This window comes from Condylura cristata, unplaced genomic scaffold (genome assembly GCF_000260355.1).
Source record: "Condylura cristata isolate star-nosed mole 26May11 unplaced genomic scaffold, ConCri1.0 scaffold00001, whole genome shotgun sequence".
NCBI lineage: Eukaryota > Metazoa > Chordata > Mammalia > Eulipotyphla > Talpidae > Condylura > Condylura cristata.
This window is the reverse complement of record NW_004567102.1, coordinates 85,210,271-85,237,920: the sequence shown is the minus strand read 5'-3', so window position 1 is coordinate 85,237,920 and position 27,650 is coordinate 85,210,271. Positions and strand designations below refer to the sequence as shown.

At 46.9% G+C, this 27,650-nt stretch overlaps 1 protein-coding gene across 4 annotated transcripts in view; it reads right to left on the bottom strand.

Moving 5' to 3' along the window:
• ARID1B (AT rich interactive domain 1B (SWI1-like)) overlaps window positions 1-27,650 on the bottom strand; it is a 301,215-nt gene that overhangs the window by 198,633 nt on the left and 74,932 nt on the right. For all 4 annotated transcript variants that reach the window (XM_012722087.1, XM_012722073.1, XM_012722079.1 and 1 more), the window contains one exon: window positions 24,422-24,532. In XM_012722087.1, the coding sequence (XP_012577541.1) occupies window positions 24,422-24,532 (111 nt within the window). The remainder of the gene's footprint in view (window positions 1-24,421; window positions 24,533-27,650) is intronic.

Here is a 27,650-nt window from a genome sequence, read left to right as displayed (position 1 = left end):
GCCACACCGGCTGCCTCCAAAAGTGTACGCGAGACCCAAGGGCCACCTCTCAGTCCGACAGGGACTGCGGACGCAAGGTCAGAGGGAACATAAAGGGGGTGAGAATGATGGAAAAGGAGAAGTTTGATTTCTACTGTATCTTTGAAACCACTTCCAATGAGAATTTAGCACCATGTTAAGGGGCAATTAATGGCCAATTCAGATGAAAGCCATCCTCAAATGCGTCACATTTCTGTACTATGTATTTCAGGTAAAGACTTCCAGTCGTCAGTATTGTCACTCTTGCTTTCCCATTTGCCCTCATTTTTGAAGTGAGGACACCATGTTGCACTGTTGCCCTCAACCTGCATTAGTCAGTACTGAAGGGAAAGCACAGGCCACTACTGCCGTCACCTACTCGGCAGCTGTCCCGAGGAGCGTTCACGGGTGGGTGGCGTCGGCCTGGGGACCTGGGGAGGGCAAGAAGTGCTGCTCCAGGCCCTCCTGCGCCCAACCCAACAGGCGCAGGCAGAGTGCACAGCGGGAGCGGGCAAGGTCTCTGGTGACCTCAGGTGAAAAGGAGGACAGTCTCTCTCCCGGGACATAATGAGAAACAAATCCAGAATCTCCAAATCCGTACAAATCCGAACTCTGTAGGGTTCTATTACTGTGCACATGTACAGTAGTAGATCTAAAAGAAAAATGACTTTTTTAAGGGTGAATTCAAATCCTACTTCTACCACTTCAAAAACAAAAACAAACTTCAAGTTCCCAAAATGGAAGTTCATGCAGTATTTGTTTCAAATATAACTGCAGTCACTGTCAGAAGATAATTTCAACTCACGGGTCAATTCAACCAATATTAAATATATTCTGAGAATCTAAAACTCCAGTTTGACTGTAACCAGGAGCACTGCATCTGCTTAGCCCAAACAGAGTGGGACTTTTACTTCAGATGAGTTACACAAGGTAAGCTAACTGCGTATTTTGAAAGCACTGAAAAGAATTTTATGAGCTGAATAAATGCACAGACACTCACACTCCTTCCTCCCTCTTTCTTACTCATCACGCAGAGAGCAGACACAGTCAAAAGAGAGAAGTGTGGAGAGAAAAAAATATCCTATTTTCAAATTAATCATTGACTTGAGTGGTGACAGCTGATTTATCTTCATGACTTTTTCATGTCTTATGGTATTTCCTGTGGTGGTTTGTATCTCAGTGCCATGATATTGCTATCTGAAGAGGAAAGTGTGTGTGTGTGCACGTGTGTGCCGTCTACCTGCCTGTTTAAAACGGCTTTCTGCCCAGTAATTTCAAATATTCAAACTCGAGGTATATTTTGAAAAACAGTAAGGATCTATGTAACCCCACCAAAGATTGGATGTATGTATGTATCCCTGGTGATGGCTGATAGCAATTAAACAGAATTATCAACATGAACAGAAAACAAAGACAGAGAAAAAGGAAAAAGACTAAGGAATTAAGTAGAAAAGAAGCCATCAAAAGTTATCTATCTGTGTTGTATTGACTTTCCCCCCAAACCTGAAACTATTCCTAAGCATTTAACACCACCAAAATCAAAGACTTAACAAGAGTTTAACGCACGCCTTCTTAGATCACACTGTGCTGGGGGGGAAGCCCAGCGGCTTCCTGCTCGCCTGCCCTTATGTCTCAATGGATGTTTCAAGTTAAGCAAGAAATGGTCGCACACAACTTGCTGGGCTGCAGGTCTGCTTCTTGAGTGGGGGTAGCAGCACGTGCACCTGGAGGCGGCCCTGTACTCAAAGAATGAGCCGCGTCTGAAGCCAGCCGGAGTCACCCGCTGCCAGAGCCACATCAACATCTTGGCGTGATGCACAATCAGCACCAAATGTAGACTTCAGTGGAAGTGCAGGATACTCAAATGAACAACACAAGATGCTATAGTTTACAAACTCCCCCCAAAGGAAAGGGCAAACTGCAATTCTTCATTGAGTTCAAAATTCTCAAAGTCACATTTACTGTGAAAGAGTTGGACAACGGCGATTGCAAATCATCTGTATTTGTAATAACAGAACCCACTCACTTTTTTTTTTTTTAATTTTAAACTTAAACAGTTTTTTTTAAAGCTTCCTGTAGTGATTGGTTCCTGTAGTGATTTGTGAATGCAAATGCAAATTTTCGTTTCTTCTGCTCACTCTACCTGGGCAAAACTGCATGCAATAATTCAGTGGTTTTCCTAATTGACACATGCTTTCCACGCTGGTTAAGATAAAGTACAGGGAAACCCAACAGGAAAGAGCAGTTTCAGACCAGCCAGCCGACCCTGAGGAACAGGAGAGCAGACCTGGGTGGAGTCTGCTCCCGGAATCGGAGGGGAGATGAGGGGCCTGGCAGGAGCCCCCAGAGCAACGCAGGAGAGCACGGTCTTGTTATGTTATCACCTGAACCTAAGGAATACTTTAAATAACAATGAATAAAAAATAGTAAATCTTGGTCATAGCTCCCTTTTGGGGAAACAACAAAAGCAGGGAAACCTCCGAGGCTCAGAGCGGTGGTGACCCGAGTTGGCCGGGTGAGGATGGCAAGTGGGGTGTCTAGGGAAAGGCGGCGGCCTTTTTCTTTCCTTTTTTTTTTTTTCTGCCACTAAGAATTTAACCTCACAGCGATGAAACTTTAGGTTTTATATTTGTTTAGGGCCATCTGCACATGTGTATAGAATACTTAGTTTACGCCAAGTATTCATGGCGCCCAGACCCTCGGGGCTCTCGGCCGCTGCAGCTGACTAGGTTTATTGGTTATTCAGCCCTTCTCGTCTTCACTGCACTGTTAGGATATTTTTCATTTCTGACAGGCTAGAGTTAAAAAGAACCAAAGACTAATTCTCCTCAAATAACAAGATGAAACCTTACCACATACACAAGACATAAATACAACCTCAGTAAATGTCCCTAAAATATTTATGAAAAATAAACCTTTTCAAGTCAGAGACTCTTCAGTTGAAGTAAAGCTATTTTTAAAAGATGGTGTTGAAATGTATCCTCCTTTCCTGCAAAATGGAGACCTCCAAGTTTACAATTTCTACACAGACACATGACCTGCTATGTCCTGAGTAGAAACTGAGATTATAAGAATTTAAAAGCCATACCTCTCTTAAATATCCTGTCCTAATTTTCCTCTCCCAAAACATCAAATTGTCTGTAGACTCAGCACATAAACAAAGAGGTTTTTGGTCAGGGGAAGAAATTAGTAGGATTTTAGGTCTCGATGGCCAAAACAGACTACCGGCTTCCATTTGGCTATTAGTAAGCAAAGCTGTCTCTAAAGCATCACCTTCAGACAGCAATAAATTCTCACGAGGAGGCCGCAACCTCTCCTGTGGAAGGAAGTGAAAAGAGCTGACTCAGCGCGTGCAGCGGCTCCTTCAAGTCACACACTTCTGACGTCACAGGGAGCCTTAGCTCAGCGGTTCAGCGAGCCAGAGGTCGCGAGGTGAGCTAATAAGGCGTGCAGCTGAGTCCACGGCTTGCAAGGCCCTGGCGCGGCCGCGCAGTCTGGGGCCTGTCTCCCGGCTGCAAGTCGGCAGGCAGAGCAGTGGTGAGGGCCTTTCCTCTCCCTCGAGAGGAACAGAGAGGCTCTGAAACCGAGACGCGAGGGCTGTGGGCGCCTCTCTCAATTGTTATTAACCTGCTTCTTTCCACATGTGGCAACTGGAGTATTTTCCAGAAAACTGCTTCGGAGCCCCGGGTCCCCCCACTCCTGGTTCATGTGTAGGCCACCTGTCCTCCCTCTCAGGCCTCAAGCTCATAAACATGTTGCCGTTTTCTATTTTTAGGAAATATAGTACAAGTTGTATATCAAGAAGAATCTCAAACATACTAAGAGAAAAAGTGTACTTTGTTTTGAGAATTTTTGTTTGATTATAAAACTAACAAATTCTTCCACGGTTTTGATCTAATTTATTTGATCACTTAAGTAAATACTGCTGAACACTGAAGATCAACATTAACAAAGAAGATGAAGCAAAACTGCCTAATTATAAGTACATGTAGGCTCAGTACTTTCTTAAGCATAGACTTATCCCAGGATGCGATGTAATCATTAGAAATGATGGCTCATAACTACTGCACAGGAAATTATGTTAAATTTTCAAGGTAGGTTACAAAACAGTGCAGAGATAATATGAGCCTCTTAAAAGAAATGAGCTGTTCATGAGAGAAAGGAAATATAAGAAGATGCAGAAATGAGTAGTCTTTATTTTATAACATATATAGAGTAACTACATAATTAGAGGAGCTAGCAAAGCTAATTTTTTATATAATAGTTTATTTTTACATCATTTTGTACATTTTTTTCCTTTTTTTTCATTTTTTTATCTCAATTGTGCAAAGCTATTTTTAAAGGGAGAAAACTTTTATCACTAGCAATAGATTTCTTTATTTCCCTATCTAACTCAACATCCTAATTTGATGCATGAAGGCAACACAGATAAATGAATGATTTTCAAATCCACTAATACAAATTGAATCTGCCAAAATATTTATTTGACTTATATAATACTTATAACTATTTTAATCTTCTAAAAAAATCAATATAGGCACAGACTTCTGGAAAACTTATAAATTGCATCCTCTTTTATTTTCAATTTTAGAAATAAATGCTTAAAGATAGCTAAGGTCAAAAAGAAATTTGAATTTATTGCTGAACTAACCAAAATATTACCTTTTGGTGATATTTTCAGACTACATATAAAAACACGCTTTGAAATAGATCAGTATTCCCATCCCTTCTAGTAAAAGCAGGGTGAGGAGGGCGTGTAATCTCTTACGGGGGGAACAGGCTGGCTCCCACATGATGTTCTAGGCTCTGTTTTGGAATCCACAAAGATAGGAATTTTCTTTCTAAAAATATAAACCTTGGTCCAAAAAAAAAAAGAAAAAAAAAACACGCCCTCAGCGATAGACCAGAGTTGTTCCTCAGCTTCATGGCACGCTTTGTTTCTAGCTCAAGAAACAGCCTGGAGATAATATCACCTGTTTATCATTTCACATTCAAGGTACGAGCCACACACACTGACCTTGCCCTTCACGCTTCGTCTCAAGCGCTCCCGGCAGGGCGCTGATCCCCCTGCTCCTAGCAAGGGGTCACTCGAGTGACGACCCTGAGATACAGACCGGGTGCAGGTGAGGAGCAGGCACAGGCCGGCCAAGCAACCCCTCCTGTCACCCTGGGGCCACAGAGGACGAAGGCCAGTGGGTGCCACCAGCGAGCGCTGGAGGGCTGGACCTGCCGCTGTTCACAGGAAGTCACCTCAGCTCCTGGCTCAAGAGCCAAGTCACAGTTCTCTAAGTCAGCATTTCACCACCTCCCAAATGTCCTCACTGGTGATTTCTTTCTCTCCAAAGTACCCAGCTTAAGTTGTAGAGAATAGCATCGTGGCTTTAAAACCTAATTTGGCTTGGACTAGCAGAGTGAGACAAAGCCGGATACATGTAAAACTACTTGCTTGGTTCCTATTAGCAGCCCCATGACCCCACAGGCCCTCAGCCAGCATGAGCAGCCTTCATTCGCCCTGCCTCCTGGGAGAGGGACTGGCGAAAGCTGAGGGGGCTGGGGCTGCTTTTACTTTCCTTTTTCTGTGAAAAAAAAAACAAACAAACAAAAAACAACTTCAAATACAGAGGTCAATGTTCCATTTTAACAGAGTAAGAAAATGGCCAGCTTTACAATGGTTTTCAAAATGGCACCAGCGCTGTGCACTGAGACCTGCTTTCTAGACTTCCTGCTGCTCAGTTCATAAAATGTTCAGGGAACGGCTCTCTCCTTTACTACTAACCCTAAACCCAAGGCTAAAAACATGCAAGAAGTTGCTGTGCAGCTTTAACTCTAAAGTCCTGTGACTTTGCTAAATCCAAGTCCTATTCTAGCTTACCAGGGCCATTTTTTTTTCCAGCTCTCCAGGGAATACTCTGAGGTTCTTCCCCATATGGCAACTGCCCCCTTAAGCACATAAAAAATCAATGCAGGGACCTCCCTAGTGGTGCAAAGGTTAAAGCCTCAGCACTATCAAACTACAGCCAGCCACTACAGCTCGAGCTCAATCTCCCGGCAGGAAGCTGCCGCCCCACGTGGCCCAGCAGACCCCTCCTGTCTCCCCGCTGCTCCCCCCAGCAGTGTATTTCAGTAGATCCCTCTGTTCTGCTCCCCTCTCTGTCTCTGGGGAATCCTCTCACCACTACCCTGAACCTCTGGCCCACACCCCAGTTCTCGTATGCATAGATAAATATGAGGAAATCTTAAAATAAACAAATGCAGTGAAACTGTTGCTTTATTTCTGAAGGCTTAGCATAAATCCTATATACGGTGAAAACTGAATATATCTGCTCATCGACAAAAATAGTAATTTTAAGGGCAATGACTTATCAATAAAACAAAGTTGTGCATATTACTTCTTGAATTAATCTAATTGATTACCAAATGGAAATGTAATTTTAGTCTACTATGAGTTACTTTAGGACCAATAATCCCGCCATATCCACACACAGGGAGATCGCACCAGTCCACTGAGGACATCGGTCACACGAACAGACACCACAGCACATGTGCACGGGAACATGAGCCCAGTTCCTCGGCAGAAAACAGGAATTTATGTTTTATTTTGAAGGCAAGAAATTGAGGAATTGTGAAGGAAAACGAATTGCTGCTTTATGGACCAAAAATTGCAACGGGAGTTTAGGGCAGGCATCATTCCCTTGGCCCCACCAAGGAGCGGACTGCTTCAGCAGGCCATCCTTAACGGAAACTGAACCGAGAAACCATGACGGCCACAGAGCCGACCAGAGAGGTGCATGAGGGCAGCCTTCGCCTGGGTTAAAGAGGGGCTGGCTGTGGGTGCACTACAGTTACTTCAACTCCATCTCTCAAGAAGGCAGACTGTTTCTATCCTGTCTAGAGAAAACAAAAGGCTCTTCTTAACAGCCCCAAGTGTGACCTAATGCTCGTTGGCTGTCCTTCCGGACCAACAAAGACAAGCAGGCAGAAGACAGCTTGCGCACCCCCGGCCCATTCTGCGCGCAAATACCTCTGTGCTTTCTTAGCAGAAACGAAGCCTTCATGGGCCAAGGCCTCAGAGACCTACCAGTCACTTCCTCCTTGTAAGGTGCCCGCACAGGTTTCACCCACAAGAACATATAATAAACATGGTAGCAGGAGAACTCCTTTAAAGCTTGGCATAAACAAATACAAATAAATCTTTTTTAAAGATTTACTTATTTGCCACAAAGGGGAGGATAATTTGTATTTTTAAAACTGATGCTGTATTTGAGGACTGCTTCAGATGATACAGTCTACACCTCAATTCTGCAAACTGCAACATTTTGTTGAAAACACTGTTACGGCAAGAAACACAGGGGCCTGCAGGAGACATCCTGAAGGTAACCCCTTCTTGTAATAACTATTTCTGAGAAATATAGAAAACCAGAAGCTCAGATGAAGACAGGTAGGGAGGCAGGCAAGCACTCCAGCTGCCACTTGTAAGAGTCTCAAGTGCACAACCGCCTTGTTCAGTGAGTGTACAATTAATTATCCTTACTCCTGAAATCTTAATTTTCAACCAATACGCCAAATCCCACAACAGATAAAGTCTGCATGTAAAATACATTTGCACCTAGATGCTCCTATTTGCACGTACGAATGAGTGAGGCTAAATGCTATTTCAGAGAAGAAAATCCTACACACTAACAACAAACAAATCAAATGAGGCAAGATCTTCCCAACAAAGTGGAGTAATGGCCATTTTCGTGCTTTTACCCTTCAAAGACCAGACTGAAGAGGCAGACTGGCCCGCCCACCGCCAGGGAAGCACGCCAGTCAAGTCTTCACACAACCGGGCAGAGAGGCCCGTCTTGCACAGCCTCTTCCCAGGCAAGTCACCTTCCCATCATTTCATCAACAGCCTTTGGGGTTTGGTTTAGGGCACATATAAGTATCTAATGATTTCTTTCACTCAACTGAAAGTTCCAGATAATGACCAGGCTGGAAGAAAGAGCAGGGACGTTGTCATTTTCCTGTACCCTTACAAGTATGCTACCTCCTGAATGAACTGAGTCCCTAAACATCCCTATCCTCCTCGGCTGTGGTGCTTTGCTGCCTTTACTTGACCACAAGCTCTCCTTGGTTTTAATAGAGTTTTTATAAATAGAAATTACCCAGATTACTGACTTTTCAACAAAATCACTTAGACCAAAGTGCTTCATACTCTCAGGGACTGTGTTTTTCTTTTCCATCTTTCTTCAAAACAGAAATGTATCCATCATAACAGCATACTACAAAGACTCAAAAATTGCTTAGTGCAATGAATTCATAAATTCTCCTTCTCCCGTCATAAATAAAGCAAATTAGGTTTCCAGATGGAATGAGTAAGAACAACTCACAATAATAAACCATCCATCTACGTTCGATGCTGAGGTGTACAACCTGCCACAAGCACACAAATATTGGGAAATTATTATTACTCATTGCTAGAGATTTTCCTCCTCCTGGAGGGGGTTAGAGCAAACAATTTAAAAGTAAAAAGGTGCCCAGCCTCAGGGGAGCGGCCACGACGAGCCACCATCTGCAGCCTCGCCCGCCCAGCCGCTCTACCGCCGCCGAGTCTGCTCAGCAGACCGCTGCTGACAAGTGACCCCTGAGTCCCGCAGGCAGCGCCACCCAGGGACGGCCCCTAGACGCCCACCGCCTCGTCTGGAACGCTAGCAGCCTGGAATGCCGCTAGCACGTCTGGAACGAAGCATCCGCCGAGCTGGGAACGCGCCCACCGCCCTGGGGGCTGCCAGGGAGCCCGCGCCCACCGCCCCTGCAGCGCAGACCCTGACGCTAGGGACGGGGCGGGCAGGGACGCTGCGCCCGGGGTCCTCTGGCATCGACTTGCCCAGCAGTAGGCCCCCCTCAGCTAGCAGAGAAGAAATGAGCACCCACAGGTGCTGCTGCCGGGGACGCCCACACGCACGCTCCGGCTGTGGGTTACCTGAGCCTCCCGGGAGACACTGCCTCCTGATGCCTTCGGCGATTAAACAAGAAGCAAATATTCTGAATCTCAGTAGACACTACCTGTACACATTCCAGAGAACTTTCCAACAGTATCATCAGTTCAGCCCTGAGTGTTTCTCGGGCAGGACACCGCAGTCAGGAGAAAGAAGCCACAGCAGAAGCAGGCCGGCAGATTGCACCCACATCCTGAGGTTTCGGCTCACACCACTGGGCGGCGGTGGCCAGGGCCTGGCCTTTCCCAGCTGGAGGGCGCTTCCTTCTCCGTGTGCTCCTGTAGGTAACCTGCACTGAGTAACAAGTTCCGAGAAATGCAGATAGTGGGACGTGCAGGTAAAGGCGGGTGGGGAGGCGCAAGCGTGCCAGCTGCCGCTTGCAGGAGTCTCAAGTGCACACACAGCCTTGTGCAGTGAGTGTACAATCAGTCACCCCCACTCCTAAATCCTGATTCCAAACGATACACCAACTCCACAGCAGATGAAGGATACACTCAAATACGTGAGGAGGGGCAAAGCCCCCAGTACTGTAGGGGCAGCGCCAGGCTCCACAACAGCCTGCCCCAAGACAGGTCCCTGAAGAGGCACGGCTGGCTCCCATTTTAACCTCCCCAGCACCCCAGAACGCTTGACTCCTGGGAAGGTGGTGACAGAAAAAAAGCATGCAGCATGTCAGACACACAGAATATAGAGGGCCACCCCATTCCTGACCTGGGGTCTCCGGCTGCCGCCACCCTGGCTATTAGGGATGATAGTTTACAGGTAACTCAAAGGCAGGATTTATCCTAAATATAATGGAGGCTAAATGCTAAGTGCGGCACAGTTGATAGGTTTGAGCAGTGGCCTGAAATTCAGCCAGGCAGCACTTGGTGATGGAGAGTGTGGCACCAGCCTGGGCTTTGCTCGGATGGATGCGGTAAATGCCTTAGAAGCAACTGCTGTCGGCGCTCCAGGGCCTGATACAGGGGCCAGGAAACCTAGTCCCTCAAGTGACACCATCCAGAACAAAGCAGGTCAGACCGGCCCAACCCCAGCCACCATCAGAGCATTCAATTTTGCTGTGTATCCAGATTTGGAGGCACTTATACAAAAATGAAGGTTATCAAAGAATCAAGAATGGAGTGGTAGAGAGGTGCGAAACCTTCTGGTCGGAAAATAGCTAGAGGGATCAGCTAGTCTAGTGGAGAGCCAAAAAAATTCAAACATCCAGTCAGCCATAAAAGAAGAGGGGCTGGGTTCACCTTGTGTGGTTTAAGAAATTGAACCAAGTCTTAACACAAGGAAGGATTTCCAGACAATTTAAATGACCAGAAATAAAATGCTTTATGAAGCCCTACATAAGGAGGCCTTTAAATGAACACTTCAGAAGCAATGCATGTATCAGATGGAGAAGGCTATGCAGATTAATAAAAACAATTAAGATCCGGCATTATTTTTTTTTAAAGATTTATTTATTTGTGCATACAGAACTGGGGTACAGGCCAGAGGCTCAGGGGCGGCGAGAGGCTTCACCAGAGACAAAGTGGGGAGCAGAACAGGCAGATCGACAAAGTCCACTGCTGAGGGGAGCAGCGGGCGGCTCAGGAGAGGTCTGCCACGCCATGTGGTCACCTCCGGGGCAGGCGGGGATCGAACTCATGCGGAAGCGGCTTTAGATTCTCAGTGCTGGGCTTTAACCCGCTGCGCCACCAGGGAGGGCCAAGATCCGGCATTATTTTAATGACAAAATAATCAAGAATCAAAGAACATGAGGGTATAGATGACTGACCTCCGACCAAACAGATTTGATAGTGAAAGCCTAGCACTTCAACTTACTTTAGCCTAAACCATTCAAAATGCCATAAGTGTCCCATACCTGCAGTCTTTCTTTAACTACCCCCCACCCTCCCCACCGCATCCTCTACCTGCAGTACAGAAGAAAGGCTAAACAGAAACTTGGAATAAAAGAAACATTAGTTACTTAATGTTTAAAATAAAGTTACTGCTGTAGTTATTAGAGAAACAATCAACATTGTTATATACATAGTAACACACACACTTTCTACCTCTTCCCCCCCCCCCATTGTAACCTTTCAATGCTAGTTCCACAGAACTTTGGTCTCTGAAATAGTGCAATAGCAAGTAGAAAACGGGTTAAGTCCAAAAAAATAAGGGAGCAACAGAGCAAATCTGGCTGGATGTTTGAAAAAGCCTATAAAATGTTACAAGCAAAACAGGAAAGCCTGTGTTAATAATGCATAAACCAAAAGGGAAAAAAAGCTACCCATTTAATGGAATCATGCTTTTATCCTTGCATTTAAAATGAAATAAACCATGACTATTAATCTAGTAAGACCATGTAAAAATGTAATTTCTAAACATTTCCTAAAAGGGGATAGAGCTCAGTAACCACTCTAAAAAGCCAGGCCCTGTGTACAGCAGCGTTTAAATGCAAAACACCAATCTCCTGGCTGTGGACGCCATTACCCACCCCGTCACCATAGCAACGCTAACAGTGTGCCCGACTTCAAAGACAAAGATGTAATTTCAGACTTCCAGCAGCCAGAGGGAGTGGTAAGAATATTCTACCCAGGCGGTGTCAGCTGATGATAAATTATAAAAATATCCAGGAAGGTTATGAGCGGGCTGTACCATGGTGCCCCATGTTCCTAGGGGAAGACCGGCAGTGTGGAACACATGGGGCAAACGCAAGAATAAAACAAAAAGTAAACAGGAAAGAATCTCCATGGAATCTGATTTTTTTTTCTTTTTTAAAATTACACGGTGCAGAGTTCTGCCTTCCTTCCCTCTTGCTCTCGGGAGAAAATAAAAATAGCCTGACCACCCCCTTCTGATTCAGAGCCTGAGTGACTGACGATGTCCCTGGCCCGGGGGACCTGCGCAGCCTCCTCCCTCACTGCGACTCCCACAGCTGTGAAACTCCGGCATTTGTCAGAAACTGTCTCCAGCACAGGCAGCCAGCCAAGGAGCATCGCCAGCACCTCCAGCTGCAGTGAGCGGCTACCTGGCGCAGCCGAGGACTCGAGCACAGCCAGGGAGCAGTGTGAGCCCTCTGCAAGGACTGGAAGCAGTTTGCGGATATGCACGTTTTGCTTCTTCAAAAAAGAACCACAGATGACTAAAACAGTTTCACCATTTTTGTAGCTGAAACATTCACAGTTTCTAAAAAGACGAGTCCTCTAGTCAAGAGAGCCACAGAATCCCCGAGCCATTGGTCCTGAAGTACCAAAGAGGGCTCACCGGCGCTCACAGTCACTTTGAAGAGCGTCTGCGTGGAGAAACCACTGCTTCTGAGCTACAGACCTTGCTTCCACACCAAGGGCGTCATGAGTGACCAGGCTGCCTACAGATGAGATGAGGTTGAGTTTGCCCTCCTGTGATAGTTTTATAGGCATGTGTCAAGTTCTTTCTGTCGCATTCTGGCATATGGTCTGGGGTCCACAGAAACCTACTCCCTCACACGAACAGAAGCAGGACACACTGCCCCTTCAGCAGCACTGAAGCTGGAGGGCAGACCTGACTTCCACCTTCCTCCCCGGAGGCTGCTGAATGGCCGGGCAGGAAGACTGGGGTGGAGAGCCTGGCCCTGGCCACACCCCTCCCTATGAAGAACCAGGTGCAGTCCCCACGCAGGCAGGCAGGCAGGGTTTCCTCCACGACACTCCTGGGGGGGAGGAGCCGTGGGAAATCTGCTTTCACTCCCTCCCCCACTAAAACTTTGAAGGAGTTAAACTGAGTGTGAATATACCTTTTTCTTCCTAAGGAACAACTCCAGAGGTTACATATTCGGCTCAAGAGTATTCTATTATCACTGAAATGTTAGCATTGTAAGATTTAGGCCTCCATCTTTCTCATCAATTAATCTTTAGAATCTAGGATTTAATCCAGAATCTAGTAACCCAAAGATTAGCAATCTCCTTATTCAAAAACAAACAGAAAATGCTGATTAACAAAACAAAATGTCACCTGCCCCCAAAGAAATGGGAAGTTTGAGAAATATGTAAAACTGAATGATTTCTTTGCTATGTAAAAGGTTATCTTAAGCTACTTACTAAAAGGATTTTTATCCAGTTATGTATTCTGCTTACAAAATAACCATTTAAAAAAATTAATATGAAAACAGGCTCCATGATCGACTTCTGTGGATAGAATGGATTAAAAATCAGACAGTGGAGCAGCCCAGGATTCAGAGATGGCCGCCGACCTCTCACCCACCTGTGTGTCTAACGTGCCCTGGACGCCACCCCACGTGATGTGACAGGCCTAATCCCTTAGCACGAGGGAACGAGAAAACTTCATGTCCACACCACGGCCCCTCCCGGACGCCGTGAGCACTTCTTTTGATAGAATGTGTCCTTTTGCAAAATCTTAGAAAGCGATTTTTCACATTGCCCCTTTCTGCCTTGGTAGTCAGAAATGCGGCCTTAAATTTGATAGTTTTTCATGGTAACTGCATTATGGTTGTTTATTTGCTTCTCTCTTTTTAAAACAGTTCTTAAAATTTTGTAGACTATTTTGAGTAGTCTTGGTTTACACGAATGGTTTACTGTGGGTCCACTCAAGCTCTTTTTAGAAGTAAGTGGGCTATGAATTCTACATAAAACCATGATAGGATATAAATATGTTCTTTTACAGCAGGACTCTCCCTTAAAAGCGATTGTGACATATTTAAAGGAGTGGTTTGTAATTCACTAGGACACATGGGAAGATCTCACCCAAGGTGATGTTAAAACACTTGTGCAGATGAAAATGTCGACGTCCTTCAGTCTGCTCATTAGTTCATACAGTGTCTGAGTCATACCTTGGTGGACAATGCCACAGGACAAAAGCAACAGTGGATTTTGATTGTTTTAACAAGAAGCTGGCTTTGCGGGCCAGTTGCGAAGATCACTAGTGGGGTGGACATGGTAACGGCTGTGGCGGCAACATCAAGAAATCTAAGTCTCAGGGCCACACCGCAGTCCAGGACCAGAGTCCCGAGGGTGTGCCCCTGCCCAGTGGCTCTGGCCACTGCAGCCCCCAGTGCCGCTGTGTCCCGGGCAGAACCGAGGCGACCGTATTCCTACTGCGGCTCAGGCACGTGCTCTGAGCTCCCTCCCTCATCGCCCCATCTGTGTTTGTGTCAGGGTGCTGTCTGGCCCAAAAGGGTATCGTAAGTCATTCTACGCCATCCACCGAGCTCAGTCTCCCACTAAGGTGTGTTTTCACTCACAGCTGCCTCTCCCTGGACAGCACGGTGTGTTCACGAGGATATCCAACTCCAAAGTCTAACAGCCACCCAGAAACCAAGGAGTGTCGTCTAAAGCAGCCTTCACCACGTGCAAACAGCTCACTACTCCATCTCTGCACACACGTCTTTGCCTTCTGTCTCCTCGGAGGTGCTCTTGGAAAAGTCAAGTCCCAGCACTGCGGGCACTCACTTACCTCTCCGCGGTGACATCTGCACGAGGAGTGCAGATTAGCAAGAAACAGGTGACCAGCCTGCACACCCAGAGGCCTCGTGAGCTCGCGTGGCTCCTGGTTGACCGGTCGCTCACTGCCGGATGCATTCCAAGGAAAGTGGACACTTGCAAAGTCAATGGGATAATTCTAATTTTACTTTTTTTGACATCTAGTTTGAAAATCTTAAGCATAGGAAGCACTCAGTAAGTGACAGTGAGACGTAACTGAGATTTCCGGCAGAGACTAGAACCTGGACATCCACGAGGCATGTGTGCTCGCTCGGAAAAGCAAAAAGCCATGACAAGCAAAAGCACTCAGGGATATCCAATCACATTCATGTTTATACAAAGGTGTGATCTTACTCAAAATTGGTAAAGTGGTTTCATTAGAAAAGACAAGGTCTGGGGCCCTCCCTAGCGCAGCACTGCAAGTTGGCTATAGCTGCTTCAGCATGAGGTCAATCTCCGCTCTGGAGGTGACCCACAGGGCGCGGCAGACCTCTCCTGACCCGCCCGCTGCTCCCCTCAGCAGTGTACTTGGTCCATCTGCCTGTTCTGCACCCCACTCTGTCTCTGGTGAAGCCTCTCACCATCCTTGAACCTCTGGCCTGTACCCCAGTTCTGAATGCATAAATAATATACAAGTCTTTAAAAATAAATAATAAAAAGCCAAGGTCTGAGCTTGACACCCAAGTCGGGGCCCCTGTGTGCAGCCCGCAGCCGCCTGGGCCCAGGCGCTTTGGCTGAGCTACCTGCAGGGCCACATCAAAAGTCAGAGCTTTAGACACCTGGAATCAGATTAAGCATGTAAAAATACACACATTTCAATAACTCATTAGTTTGCTCTCCGGTAGGAAGTGGAGTGACAGGACTTTACTCTGAAGTAAAGTAGAAGAAAAGGAATTGAACTGAAGTATAAAGTGGGGAAGGATCTAAAACAGACAAACGAAACACAGGCGCCAGCCCTCTCAGCACTCTAGGTCGTCTGCCTGAGGCCACTTCCGCTGCCAGGCTCAAGTGCATCACGGAAACTCGGGGGCTCTAAGGCATGAACCTTCCCTGCAAAATAAGAGAGGCCACCCCTCAGGCGCCCCTGCTGAAAAAGGTCTCGCCCACGCCAGTCACATAGGCCTCCCGGCCAAGACAGGACCTCTGTACACGAGGCCCCCAAACCCGGGCTGACATCGGGGGTACTCAAGGCAGCTCAGAAGTGATGCAATAAGCCAGGGAATGTGCCTCCAAAATGAACTAGCCCGCGGAGCAATGTCTAAACTTTTCAAAAAGAAGCCAAACAGGCCTGCACCACCCCAGGAGTGGAGACTACCGGCAGGCACACCCGGGCCGCCCAAAAGTGACGACGGGAGACCAGTCACGAATCCCCACAGACGACCGCCGGACCCCACACTGCACCCCTGCCCTCTCCCAGAACAGAGCCGGAAACCCTGGAGTGACCTGAGATGTTTGCACAAGCTGCTGCAATGTGCCTCACGTCCTCTCTAGGAACTCAGATGAGGTTAAAGCTGCCCAGTGCCATCATTCCAACAACAACCTCTGTACAAGTTTCGCCTCTGCCAAGGCGCAAAGACCAGCTGCTGCCTCTAGGCGTTTAAGGATTCAAGCAGTTGTCCTATGACTGCTTCTGATTCTTATCAAATGTCCAGGGCCAACCCTGTGCAGCCATCACGCCTCCCTGCAACTCCCCCAGAACGCCTTACAAAGCATCTAGCCTCCACCCCTTCTTTATTTTGAGCACTTTCTCCATCTGCATTCTCCCTGCCACCACCGTGAGTGTGCCTGGCCTCGATGGTGAGAGCCCTGCAGGACAACCTCTGAAGCTGCCTCCCTGCTTCCAGCGGCAATGAAGGCGTCTTGGAAGTGAAGGCTTTGCAGAAACGAGAGAAAGGGTGCAATCCGCCTGCTCCTTTTGGAGAAACAGAAACAGAAGGGAGGAGCTGCTTTGAGGCAAAACAGATGTCAGGATGTCCCCCCTGCAACATTCACTCACTACCTTAAACCTAGGCTCGCGCCTAAAACCTTTACTCTGAGCATATTTATTCTTCTTTTACAAGTAGTTTTCAGTGTTAACGAATAGAAACTTTTCATTTAAATCAAACAAGGCTTTTGAAAATAGTGTCCAGTGAATTATTATACAATAAATGCTCCTAAGGCTTTGGATTCAGATAATTTACTGAAGTTCAAGTGCATGATCAGGGTGACCTGAGGTGTGACTGGCTGGCCATGCTCCCCAGTACCCACACCTGAGGGCAAACAACAGTCACAGCAGACCCTGCCACTGGAGAGTTTTCTGAAGGACAGCCTCACATCAGGTACAAAGGGTGGGGTGCTGTTCCAGACTCGGGCCACCAGCCTCTGATGCTGGCCTCGTTTCTAGAAGACGCTAACCTTGGGAGTGGGCACAACTCCTGATGGACAGGAAAGGAAAATGACAAGTGAAAAGGAAAGACTCATACCATGCCACTCTACCCCAGTGAAAGAAGTGAGCTCCAAAGACTTAAAGCAGGAGACGACACCCACGTAGCTGGGGTGCGCTGGGCACACACAGGGGTTGCTGACATCTCTGCCAGTGCCGAGTCTCCGTATGAAAGCACAACGGTGCGCACCGGGTTACCGTAAACAAATGGGAGCCACTGGATGTGCAATCCCCTGGGCTCAGAAAGCCAGCAGCCCTGAGCTCCCCTTCAAGGGGCTACCACTGGGGCTCTGCACCCCAACGCTGGGCGCCCCACCCTGTAGCTCCCCCTTGCTGTTTTCCCACCTTTCCCTTCACAAGATGGCCATGGAGACCCCTGGGATGTGCACCTCGACTTGCCACGGCAGTTTCTCTGTCCTTCAGTCTCCCAAACTGACTCCATGGGGACTTGGGAGGGCCTGCACCTGAGAGGCAGTGGTGCCTCTGATGGCTGTGCACTCAAGCCCCAAACAGGCTCCTGCCTCCCTGCTACAGAAGCCAAGTGCGAGAGGGAGGGTCAGAGGGAGGGTCGGCCCTCACCCGGAACCCAGGGACAGCACTTCCCGCACTCACCTTCTCCCCGGAAGCATCTCTATGGGCGCCTTCCCTCCTATACTAACAAAGAGGGCCTGGGATGCCCTTTGGAGTCAAGAGGCACTGTCATTTTTCAGCGGGAGACCCCGTGAGGTGATGTGAACTGCCCAGGATGGAGTCTTGGCCGCTGGGGTCTGCTCGCCAGGCGCAGCCGCAGGGGCACAGCAGCCGCAGCCTGCAGAGACACTCTCGCCAAAACAAGCTCATCATTCCGCCTCCCAAGTCTCTCTGAATTACTCACTCTCCCTTGTAAGGAGGGAAAAGATGGCAAGTGATATAATCTGCTTCTACCTAATCATTTTTATAATGATCTGATGGTAAATAATATTGCAGATAAATATTTACATCATTCCAGTCTAATAATCAGGTGCTATTTAAATCAAGAGAACTCCACAAAATTAGCTATCAATAAGCGGATGCTAAAAATGATAGATTTAATTTCAGGCTTGGTTTTCTCACAGACATGGCACCAAGTGTCACGGGCACAGGCCCACGCTGAGGACCCTGCACACACGCGCTTCGAAGTCCCACTGCCGACCTGGGGATGGAATACTCCGAATGAGAGCAGATAACACGGGATGCAGCCTGACTCCCGAAGAGCCCACACGAGTACCTGAATTTTTGTAATAGACTGCATTAGGAAATAGAGTGCTTGAGAAAGCTTAGTCTCTTTCTTGTGGTGTAAAGCTTTTTCCCTCTTGTATTCCGGGCTTAAACAAAGTTCAGTGGGGCATCAAACTGCCTGTTTTAAATTATAGTCTGCTTTTTAAAATAGAATGCATGCACGGCATGTTCCTGAAGCTAGGGGGAGGGAGTGTTATTCACGGAAAATTGAAGGCTTGTTGAGTCAATAATCTTCCTTCACAGAGTAACAATTTTCAGCTAAAATTTCTTGACCCAAACAAAGGAAAACAAGACCATTCAGTTATTTTACAACAATTTAGAGATGGCAAAAGGAAAAGATGAGAAAAAGCGACACCTCGAAAATCCTACAATGTGAGGGAAACAGGAAATTTTACTCTCCGATAAGAACCTTCTCTGTGTGCACTGAGTTCTTCTCCTAAACGGGTGGCTAATATTAAAAACAGTTACTTCCAGACCAAAAGACCAATAACCACAATTAGCTAGTCCGCAAGTGCTACTGAGAGATCCTGCTGGGCGAGCGCCTCGCGGATGCCAAACAGATGTGGCCGCCCGTTCCCCACGACATGGGGATCTGGGCATCGGCGCCTGTGTCCACCTAGCGCGGCCCTGGAAAGCCACAGGCACCGAACACCTTCCTGGGGCTCGGAACCCGCGGGGAGCCGAGCCGGAGCTCTCCGGGCAGGGGGGACCGGGAGGAGCCCCGACAGGAGCAGCCCTGGAGAGAAAGCAGCTGCCCAGTTCTGCCAGTCAAGAACTAGCTGCCTTGCTGAGGAAACAAGTGGCAGATTGTCATGAGAAAAGGCGGGAACCTCCGTACGTCACAGCTTTCCTTCTAGCGTGAAAACTTAAACTGAAACGTGTGAGCCTGTGAGAAGCTACTCCTGACGGGGCCCCCGGCCCCAGCGCCAGTGCCCAGGCTGAGTGAGCGTCCCACACAATGCTCTCTCGGCCTCGACCACCCCCCTCAGGTGCAGAGACCTGGTGTGGGGACAGGGCGGCATGGGCAGCCTGGCTGTGGGACCTGGGGTGGTCCAGGTGGCACAAGGCCCTGAAGCTCCGGCAGAATCTGAGTGCTGACTTTTCTGTTAGCCAGGGACATCCGCATTTATCATCCGCATTTATCATCCATCCTTACCGAGCCTCATTATCAATGCAGATCATAGTTATTCTATTATCAAACCGACATCCCGCAAATCAGCTCTGCTTCAGCCTCTCTTTATCTCCAGTTTTATCGTGTGTCTATTTTTTTTTTTTTTTTGGATTTGACAGTCCAGTAAAATGGGTTAGAAATCTCGAAAATTTTATGTGGAAATGTACTTGATTAAAATGCATTATTTAAAATAAGATAAAATGCATTGTTTTCAAAATTAAACAATTTTTTAAAAATAAAACAATGACACTAAGTGATTACCTCTGCAATAATTAATTTAGAATTATCCATTTATTTCAACAAGACTAAAGGCCTCAATTCAGAAACATGCTGCACACAGACTTTCCAGTTACTTTGTACTTTAAAGCAAACTACAGTTCTTTTAAATTATTAATCCAATCAAACTTTCCATATATTTAGCTTAATTTTTGTTGGAAGATCTCCAAACTGATGAGGTTTTATTGAATGTTCATGTGCAGAACAATATCTAAGTGAAAGATTGTTTTGTCAGAGTGACCATCAGACATGTGTTATTATCAAGTATCACCCCCTAAATCAGAACTTTCAAGCAGGGTTGGCACACATTTCTCTCAGCCATAATCCAAAAAGAAAAAAAAAAATCAACATCACCACATAGACCAGTGACCGCAATTATACTGCAGAACACGGTACATACAGGGAGCCCAGCTGTGGTGGGACCATGCAGGAGATGACCTCTGTCCCGATGGCTCAGCATCCCGAGAGCCTAATCCCTGCCGGGCTCGCTCTGCGTGGGGCCAGACCCCAAGCCCTGCCAAACCCAGAGCAGGTCACAGGCAGTCTGTGGCCGCATAGGGAGAGCAGGGTTGGGTGCCTGAGACCCACCTGCGTTAACCAAGCTCTCTTGCATTAGCAAAGTTCAGGATGACCTGAGGACATCAGCCAAACAGCTGCACCTGTGACCTTCCATGAAAATCATTAAAATCAAGTTCAAGAAACCCAAACAAAAAAAGTTGGAAAGGGTTCACTGAGCAGTCAAAATCTCATTCCTACCTAAAACCATTTCATAGATTTTAATTCTTGAAAAACCTGCCAACCAGCAGATTAAGATTACTTTAGCTATTTATATTCCTGAACAGCAAAACTCAGTTGAAATGTGCTTTTCCAGTCATTTTCCACAGAAATTATTATCATATGTATACATTTAAAATATCCCTACTAACCTGTCATCATCCAAGGACATCACCTTGTACTCCACCCAACAGGTGTCATTAAAGATGTAAAACAAAATCAAACAACACACACACACACACACACACACACACAGAGTATTCTCTTAAACAGGCAGAACACTACAGGCTAATTGCTAACCCCCAAACAACACTCTCTTAGAGCGGTTTTCTAACCATTATTTCTCGGTTTCCAATATCCTGTTTAACACCCTTTATTTGAAGGGGCACCAGCATTTGCTAGCTCCTTCCTTTCACAAAGGGCCAAAAAACATGTTTCATCCAAGGCTCAACACTTCCCGCAATGGTAAATGCTATAAGCACTACTCCACAGGATGGGGAGCATCTTAGAAAGATAAGACTCTTTGCAAGTCAACTTCTTTAGACATTTCCTATTTAGGGAAGAAAGGGTCAGGCAGAGGCTCCTAGGATGGATGCGCCTTCTGAAGGGTCACTGGAATGTGACCGAGCAGATTCTGTGCCTTTAACAGAACAATGAACCTGCTACCTAAGCTCCAACTGGCGGCAGACCACTGAAGAATACAAGAAACTAGTTTTATCTAAACTGAGGAATATTAGCAACTCTTCAGATTCCTGGGAAAGAAGGCACTGTTTGCTTAGAAGTCAGAAGGAAAAAAAAAGTCAAACCTTTTTGCTTTCTTCCTTTTTCACATGTTTATACAAATTTTATTAACGAGGCTACTCTATGATTACTGAGATTAAGATTTTGCTGGTTCTGTTGATTTAGTTTTACACTTAAAAATAAATATTACTGGGAAGATAACTGTCATGCTTAATTTCATTAACTTAATTGTCCCAATATGCCTCCTTCTTTTGAAACTCAGGATTACTAAGGCAAAACTCAAATGCCATCTTATGATAAAAGGAGTAACATGGCCCACTAATGCAGGTGCTGCTCTTCGGTACTCGGCAGCGTGTGGAGGGCACAGATTCTCCTGATGTCAAGATAGCACCTTGGAAAAGATCTCTCATCAGTTAAAAGAAAGTTCTGAGGAAATGTGTTTTAAAAGTTTTTACATAAATGCTATTAGAAAGATACTGCATAAAACACAACAAATACGCTGCAAATATCTTGATCTGAGGGGAAACAAGACACAGATGTAAATAACTGTAATAAGAGGAAGAATAGAAGATACCACAAGAGATGAAAATGTAACAGAAGACTCAACAAAAAGTGTTTTCATCTCAGATCTGCTACATGGGTGTGGGTACGAGTTCCCCTGTCTCAAGAGGGAGAAAGCGGTGTGAAGCAGTGTGGACGTGAGTGGAAATGAGTGGACATGATTAAGGAAAGTGATTCTGAGACTAAGCCTTGGAACACCGAGTGGAAAGTCGAGGTTGCTTGTCTGGCCCCACAACGCAAGGATTTAAGACACAGGCACGGGCTCCACACGCAGGCTCTGAGGAGCGGGTCTGCTGCAGAGAAGCTGTGTTTGCTGACTATCACCGAGACTGTGGTGGCCTGGGATCACAGGCCAGCAGGGCGCTGGCCAGAGGACAGTTGATGAGGGGCGGAACCGCGCCTCTCGCTGCTAGGCCCTGACTCCTTCTAACACAAAGCTGACCAAATGCTCAGGAACGTACCCCATGCGCAGAAAATATGGAAGGGGCCACCTGAACATAAGCAGGAGGACTAAGAAATACCAACTTGAGAAGCATCTTTGTACAGTTAAGCATAGAATGCATAAAGATAAACATAAGACATTCACACCACTACATCATACTTTGAAAAGATAGACAGGATCCACAGTTTCCCGGCGAAACTAGAATTGGCACGTAAGACGGACAGGCTTCCCTAAGTAACAAGACAAAATGTGTATTGCCGACAAGTGGAAAGGGAAAACAGCTCAGGCCTACAAAAGAGCCAACAGCAAATGCAGATGTGAAAACAAACAGCTTTCCCAGTAACTCAGTATCAATTTAGTGAGGTTAGAGAAGTGAAATATCGTAAAAAGTGACATTAAAAGCTCCCAATAAAGAGCCTCCCAGGCACCAACGCACGGACAGCCACACTCACTCTGCCGGTCACATGCCGGGGCAACCCACACACACCCCAATGTATCGGAAACCCCACCAAGGCGCGTTCCACAAAAGAGGCCTGGTGTAAAGAAGCAGCAGGTTAAAATCCGCTTAAATGGAGCCACTTTCCGTCCTAACAGGACACCAGTTCATTTATGACTTGCCCTTTGTTCAGTAGCGGGCAGTTTCATATACTCACTGTGAAATCTGGGACTTTGCTCTCCAGAAGAAAGACTACTGAAATGTTATTGAGTCATAAGTTCCAAAAACAGAGAGGAAATACCAATGAGGGAATTTCTTTTTTATAAGCTCCATGAAAAAGTCTGTATCACGCACCTTCTTATGGCCTCTTAGGCAAGGTAAAGTTAAGGAAGAAAGCAAACCATTGTATGTGCACAAATAGAAGAATCCAGAACATTTTAAAATACCCGGGTTCGCTTCCTAACACACTTTCTTAGCCCCTTTACGAGTAATTGGGTTCAGAGCGCTCCTCCCAGAGCAGAACTCTTCAGTGGGCTTCAGGAGGCTGCGCTCCTTGCTCCCCCACCCATTTGCTGTGGGGCCTGGGTGCCATGTGCCCTTCCAGCCAGAGTCACCAAAGGCCTGATGCCACACAGCTGGCACAGCCTGCGAAAGGTGGCAGAGTTGGGGTCTCTGAAACACTGAGAACCCAGTGGGGAAAGAGGACATCACTGTCCGCTGCTACCCACACATGACCTTCCATTTCCTCAAACCACGGCCCACTTCCACACTCAGCAAACACTGCATCTGTCCGACATGCACACATCTGCTCCACACCCAGCACCCTGCGCGCTGTCTGCTAAGGAGCGGAGCTTGCAGCATGAAACACAGGCGCGTGTCACCTCTCCAGGTAACTAGACAAAAGCACGGTCACAATGCGCTTCACCCACCTTCCACCACAGACCCGAAGGCTGTAAAGTTAGGCTCGAACACACTTGCGCCAGGTTTCAAGTAGCCCGCGCCCTGCAAGTCACCACTCGCTTTCTTCGTAAGGCCCAGAAGAGAGGGTGGGCAGGGCCTGCCAGCTACTTACAAGAACATAGCAAATCTCACTCAGTGTAAACACATTTGAAGTTCACATTAAGGTGACAGTTGAACTTCCATCCTAAATAAAATTTCTGAATAGAGATTAAGCTTCAAGTCAAAAGTTTCACATCAAAATAAATACAAAAATGTGTTCACACAGGTGCATTATTTTATAACAAAAATCCCTATATAAACTAGATGGTCTGTTTAAAAAAAAAAGAAAGAAAAGAAAAGAAAAAGCAAATCAAGCACCGATTAACTATTCCTAGGCTTCACCATATAATATAATATCGATAATATAATATCGCCACTACTCATCAATAAATGCCCCAATCATTTTACAGTAGAAACACTTACAAGCTGTTTTTTCCAATTTTAAACTAAAATACTTTCTTCTGAGCAAAGATCGGGTGACTTCTCATTACATATAAAGTCCCAGAAGAACTGCAAACCACCACCAGATGCTTTATTTCAACATTTATATCCTTTGCCAAGTGGAAACTTCCGTAAGTTTAACTCTTCAGTGGACATCTATGCTCTGTGACCGCCTGAGAGCCACAGACTAAAGCAAGCGCAGCTGGAACAGAGAAGCAACTCCTGTCACTGGGACAGGGCTTCAGAGCCAGGCTGGACTCTTAGACACCTACACATGAAACGGACTGAACCACGACGCCTAAGAAAGAAACCCTAAAAGTAGTCAATCACAAATATATCTGAAATCTAGAAACTCCCCTCCTGAGTCTTAACATAAAGTAGAACACACAAGCAACAGCTCTTTTAAAACATACAACTCAAGACATTTCCAAATCAGCACATTAATGTCTTACTGGTAAACTTGATGGTCTTTCTTGCTGCATTAAGTTCAAGTCTTCGTGGTTTGGTTTTCCAGGAGCCAGAGGAGGTTGAGACCTAGTTCCATAGCCTTCCTGAGACATGTCCTAAACAAACAAATACAAAGCACTTCATAAATATCTCAATGAGATTCTTCAGTGACCAAAATGAAGTAAAGGCTTATTGCAAAATATCATATTACATGGCATGCCATGTATAAATATTACATGTTAAAAGCGCCACACCCATGTTACATTTAAGCAGACATTAAAAATGTTAGCAGCTATCATGTTTTTAACATTTATTCAAAGTTAAAATGAAAGAGGGGAGAAGAAAAAAAAGAGGCAGTAAGCCATCACCTGCAAAAATACTGACATTTAGCAATTAAACTGGCCGTGAGACCACGCAAGCTGAACGCTGCATCCTAGCTCGTGGGAAGGTGACTAATCAGTGAAAGACTGAGGACGAAGGTCAGGCACAGCGGAACTCTGCTAGGCCAAAGCCGACAAAAGTTCATGACTGTTCAATTCTGTTTTCTTGAATGCCTTCACCGTAACCAGGAAACATTCAAATAATTTAAGCAGACTTTATGATATCAACCGACTTTTAACATGTCCTCTCAAGAGCCCACAAAAACAACATAGTCATTAAGCTCTCAGTGTGGGCACTTGGGGCTTCCACAAAACCCATAAACAAACATGCATCGATTGCCCATGCCCGCATGGGGTGGTCCTCAGAGAAGCAGAGCAAGGAACGAAATGGCAAGGGGAAACAACTTGCACCCCAAAACCTGCCGAGGTGCTAGAAAACTGTCACACCCGGCCTTTCCAGCATCCTGGAGAACAAATTTCCAGGAGGCCTTCTGCACAGTTTCAGTGCTGTGCCAAAATAAAATAACATGAACCAAATTCCACACACCCCGCTCACTGGGGGTCAGCCCCCCAATGCATAACTGGGTCTGCTAGGCCGCTGAGCTGACCGGAGGACCCAGGAGCCCAGAGGAAGGCAGCAGCCGGAATGTGGACTGCTCGCCCGAGCAGAACTGCCCTGGCACTGAAAGCAGAAGAACCAGTTTCTGGCTGCAGAGGGAAAAAAAAAGGATGGGGGAAAAAAATCTTTGAAAAATGAAATTCTCTCCCTTCCCCTGACAGTTTAAATATGTTAGAAGTAAAAACAAACACAGTAACAAACAAAAAACCCACTAGGTATAAGTTTTCCTTTTCCTGTTAAATCCTCAATTCATCACTTCAAAATCTGTGTTGATCAGATGAAGCCCTTCACTCTAGAAGTCTCTGTGGCCGCCGCCCTTGTCACAGGTGTGTGCTGGACCACGTGGCTTCCAGGCCCAGGAAGCTATGGGCGAGTGCAGCCTCCCAGGGCAGAGAAGCTGCCCTGACTCGACCTAACCGGCTGAGCCTGGAGCCCATGGAGGGAAGGGAAGAGCCAACCCTCTCCCCAAGCAGAAACTGCACACGGAACACACCGCTGTGAATGTCTGAACCTGCCAGTCAGTCCACACCCCCCCACGCTTACCCCACAGAAAGTCCACAGATGTCACAGATGTTAAGAATCCAGAGCCAGATGCCTCTGACCACCCCCAAGGCAGGAAACAGGATTTCTGAACAGCACACAAGGGCAAACACCTATCCCGATGCTCACAGGTCAGATGGGTTTGCTGCTGGCCTCTTTCTGGGGGCTTCCTTTCTCGCATCTGCTGGTTCTTTTCACCCCACATTCTATGGGTGACCATTGATGTGTTTTATTGTATCTACTCACAGTCATTGCCAGAGAGTTCTGCACAGTGGCCTCAATTTCTTACTGCTTTCCTTTCTTTTTATAAAAACAACCCTCCTACGGCCCTCCCTGGCGGCGCAGCGGGTTAAAGCACAGCACTGAGAAGCTAAAGCCGCTTCCGCATGAGTTCGATGCCCGCCTGCCCCGGAGGAGACCAGCAGACCTCTCCTGACCCGCCCGCTGCTCCCCTCAGCAGTGTGCTTTGTTGATCTGCCTGTTCTGCTCCCCACTGTCTCTGGTGAAGCCTCTCGCCACCCCTCAGCCTGTACCCCAGTTCTGTATGCACAAATAAATCTTTAAAAAAAAAAAAACCCTCCTACTTTGTCATCATTTAAAACATTTAAATCAGCCCTATACTTGGGTGAGAGAACGAAATCCCAGTTGTCCTGGTTTTCGTTTGCTGGCATGGGGTGGGGGCGTGGGAGCCCTGGGAGGAAAGACAGGGAAGGGCAGCTCAGGTCTGTCCCAGCCCAGGGCGCCATCAGGCCTGGGGGCAGGGCTACGCCCACTCCCCTCCCCGCCCCATTTCTCCCAGATCCCCGACTTTCCCTGGCCGCACACACTTCCTGCTGGGCCCCCCAGGCCCGGGAGCATGTCGGGGAGGTGGCTGCGGCACCAGAGCAGCCCCTCAGCTCGCAGGCCGGGACACGTGGGCAGACGGGCACAGGTGCGGGCAGGCCCGGCCCTCCTTCCAGAACGTCAGCGAAGAGCAGGAGCAGGCTCGGCCCTGTGCGTGTCGGCCTTTTCAGTTTCTTGTTATTTTCACTCTATGGCTACATGAGCTGATTTTTATCAGAGGAGAAAGAGATGACTACAACCGCAGAGAAGTCATATTTCAATTTAGATACAGTGGCCTCTAAAATAAGCAACAGGAACTAATAGACTATGAAAGCGAGCAGGAAATTTTATTATGATTTTATATTTCACTTTCTGGGGCTTTAAAAGTTCACAATAATTAGATTTCATCGAAGTCTCAAACACTCTTCCTAACCACAAGAGGCTTGCAATTATTAAGTACAGTTGGAAATAAAACCCCAACAAAATTTAGTGAGCGCTGCTGAAAATGGAACTTATTTTCCCTCAACGTATGACTGAACATAAGGATTAATTTAGCTCAGAGTATACAGAAAAGGTACCAACTTCTGCCCCAAAACAAACATCATCTGCGCCTCACTGGCAACGGATCACAGAGCGGCGCTTGGCAGCTTTGAGAAAGACGGCGAAGCTCCGGGCCCACCCCGAGGCCCCCCCCAGCACTGCACTGACGTCCTGCTGCGGGCCTATTTGCCCCTCAAGAACAGCACGTGGGAATAATCTCAGTCGCAAAGAGGCAACACCTGAACGCAGAGGTAAAGCCAAGTCGCGGGCTCTGGTGACGCCGCGCACCTGACAGCCACTGCGCCTCCCTGGCCGGCAGGAGTCCACACTCGC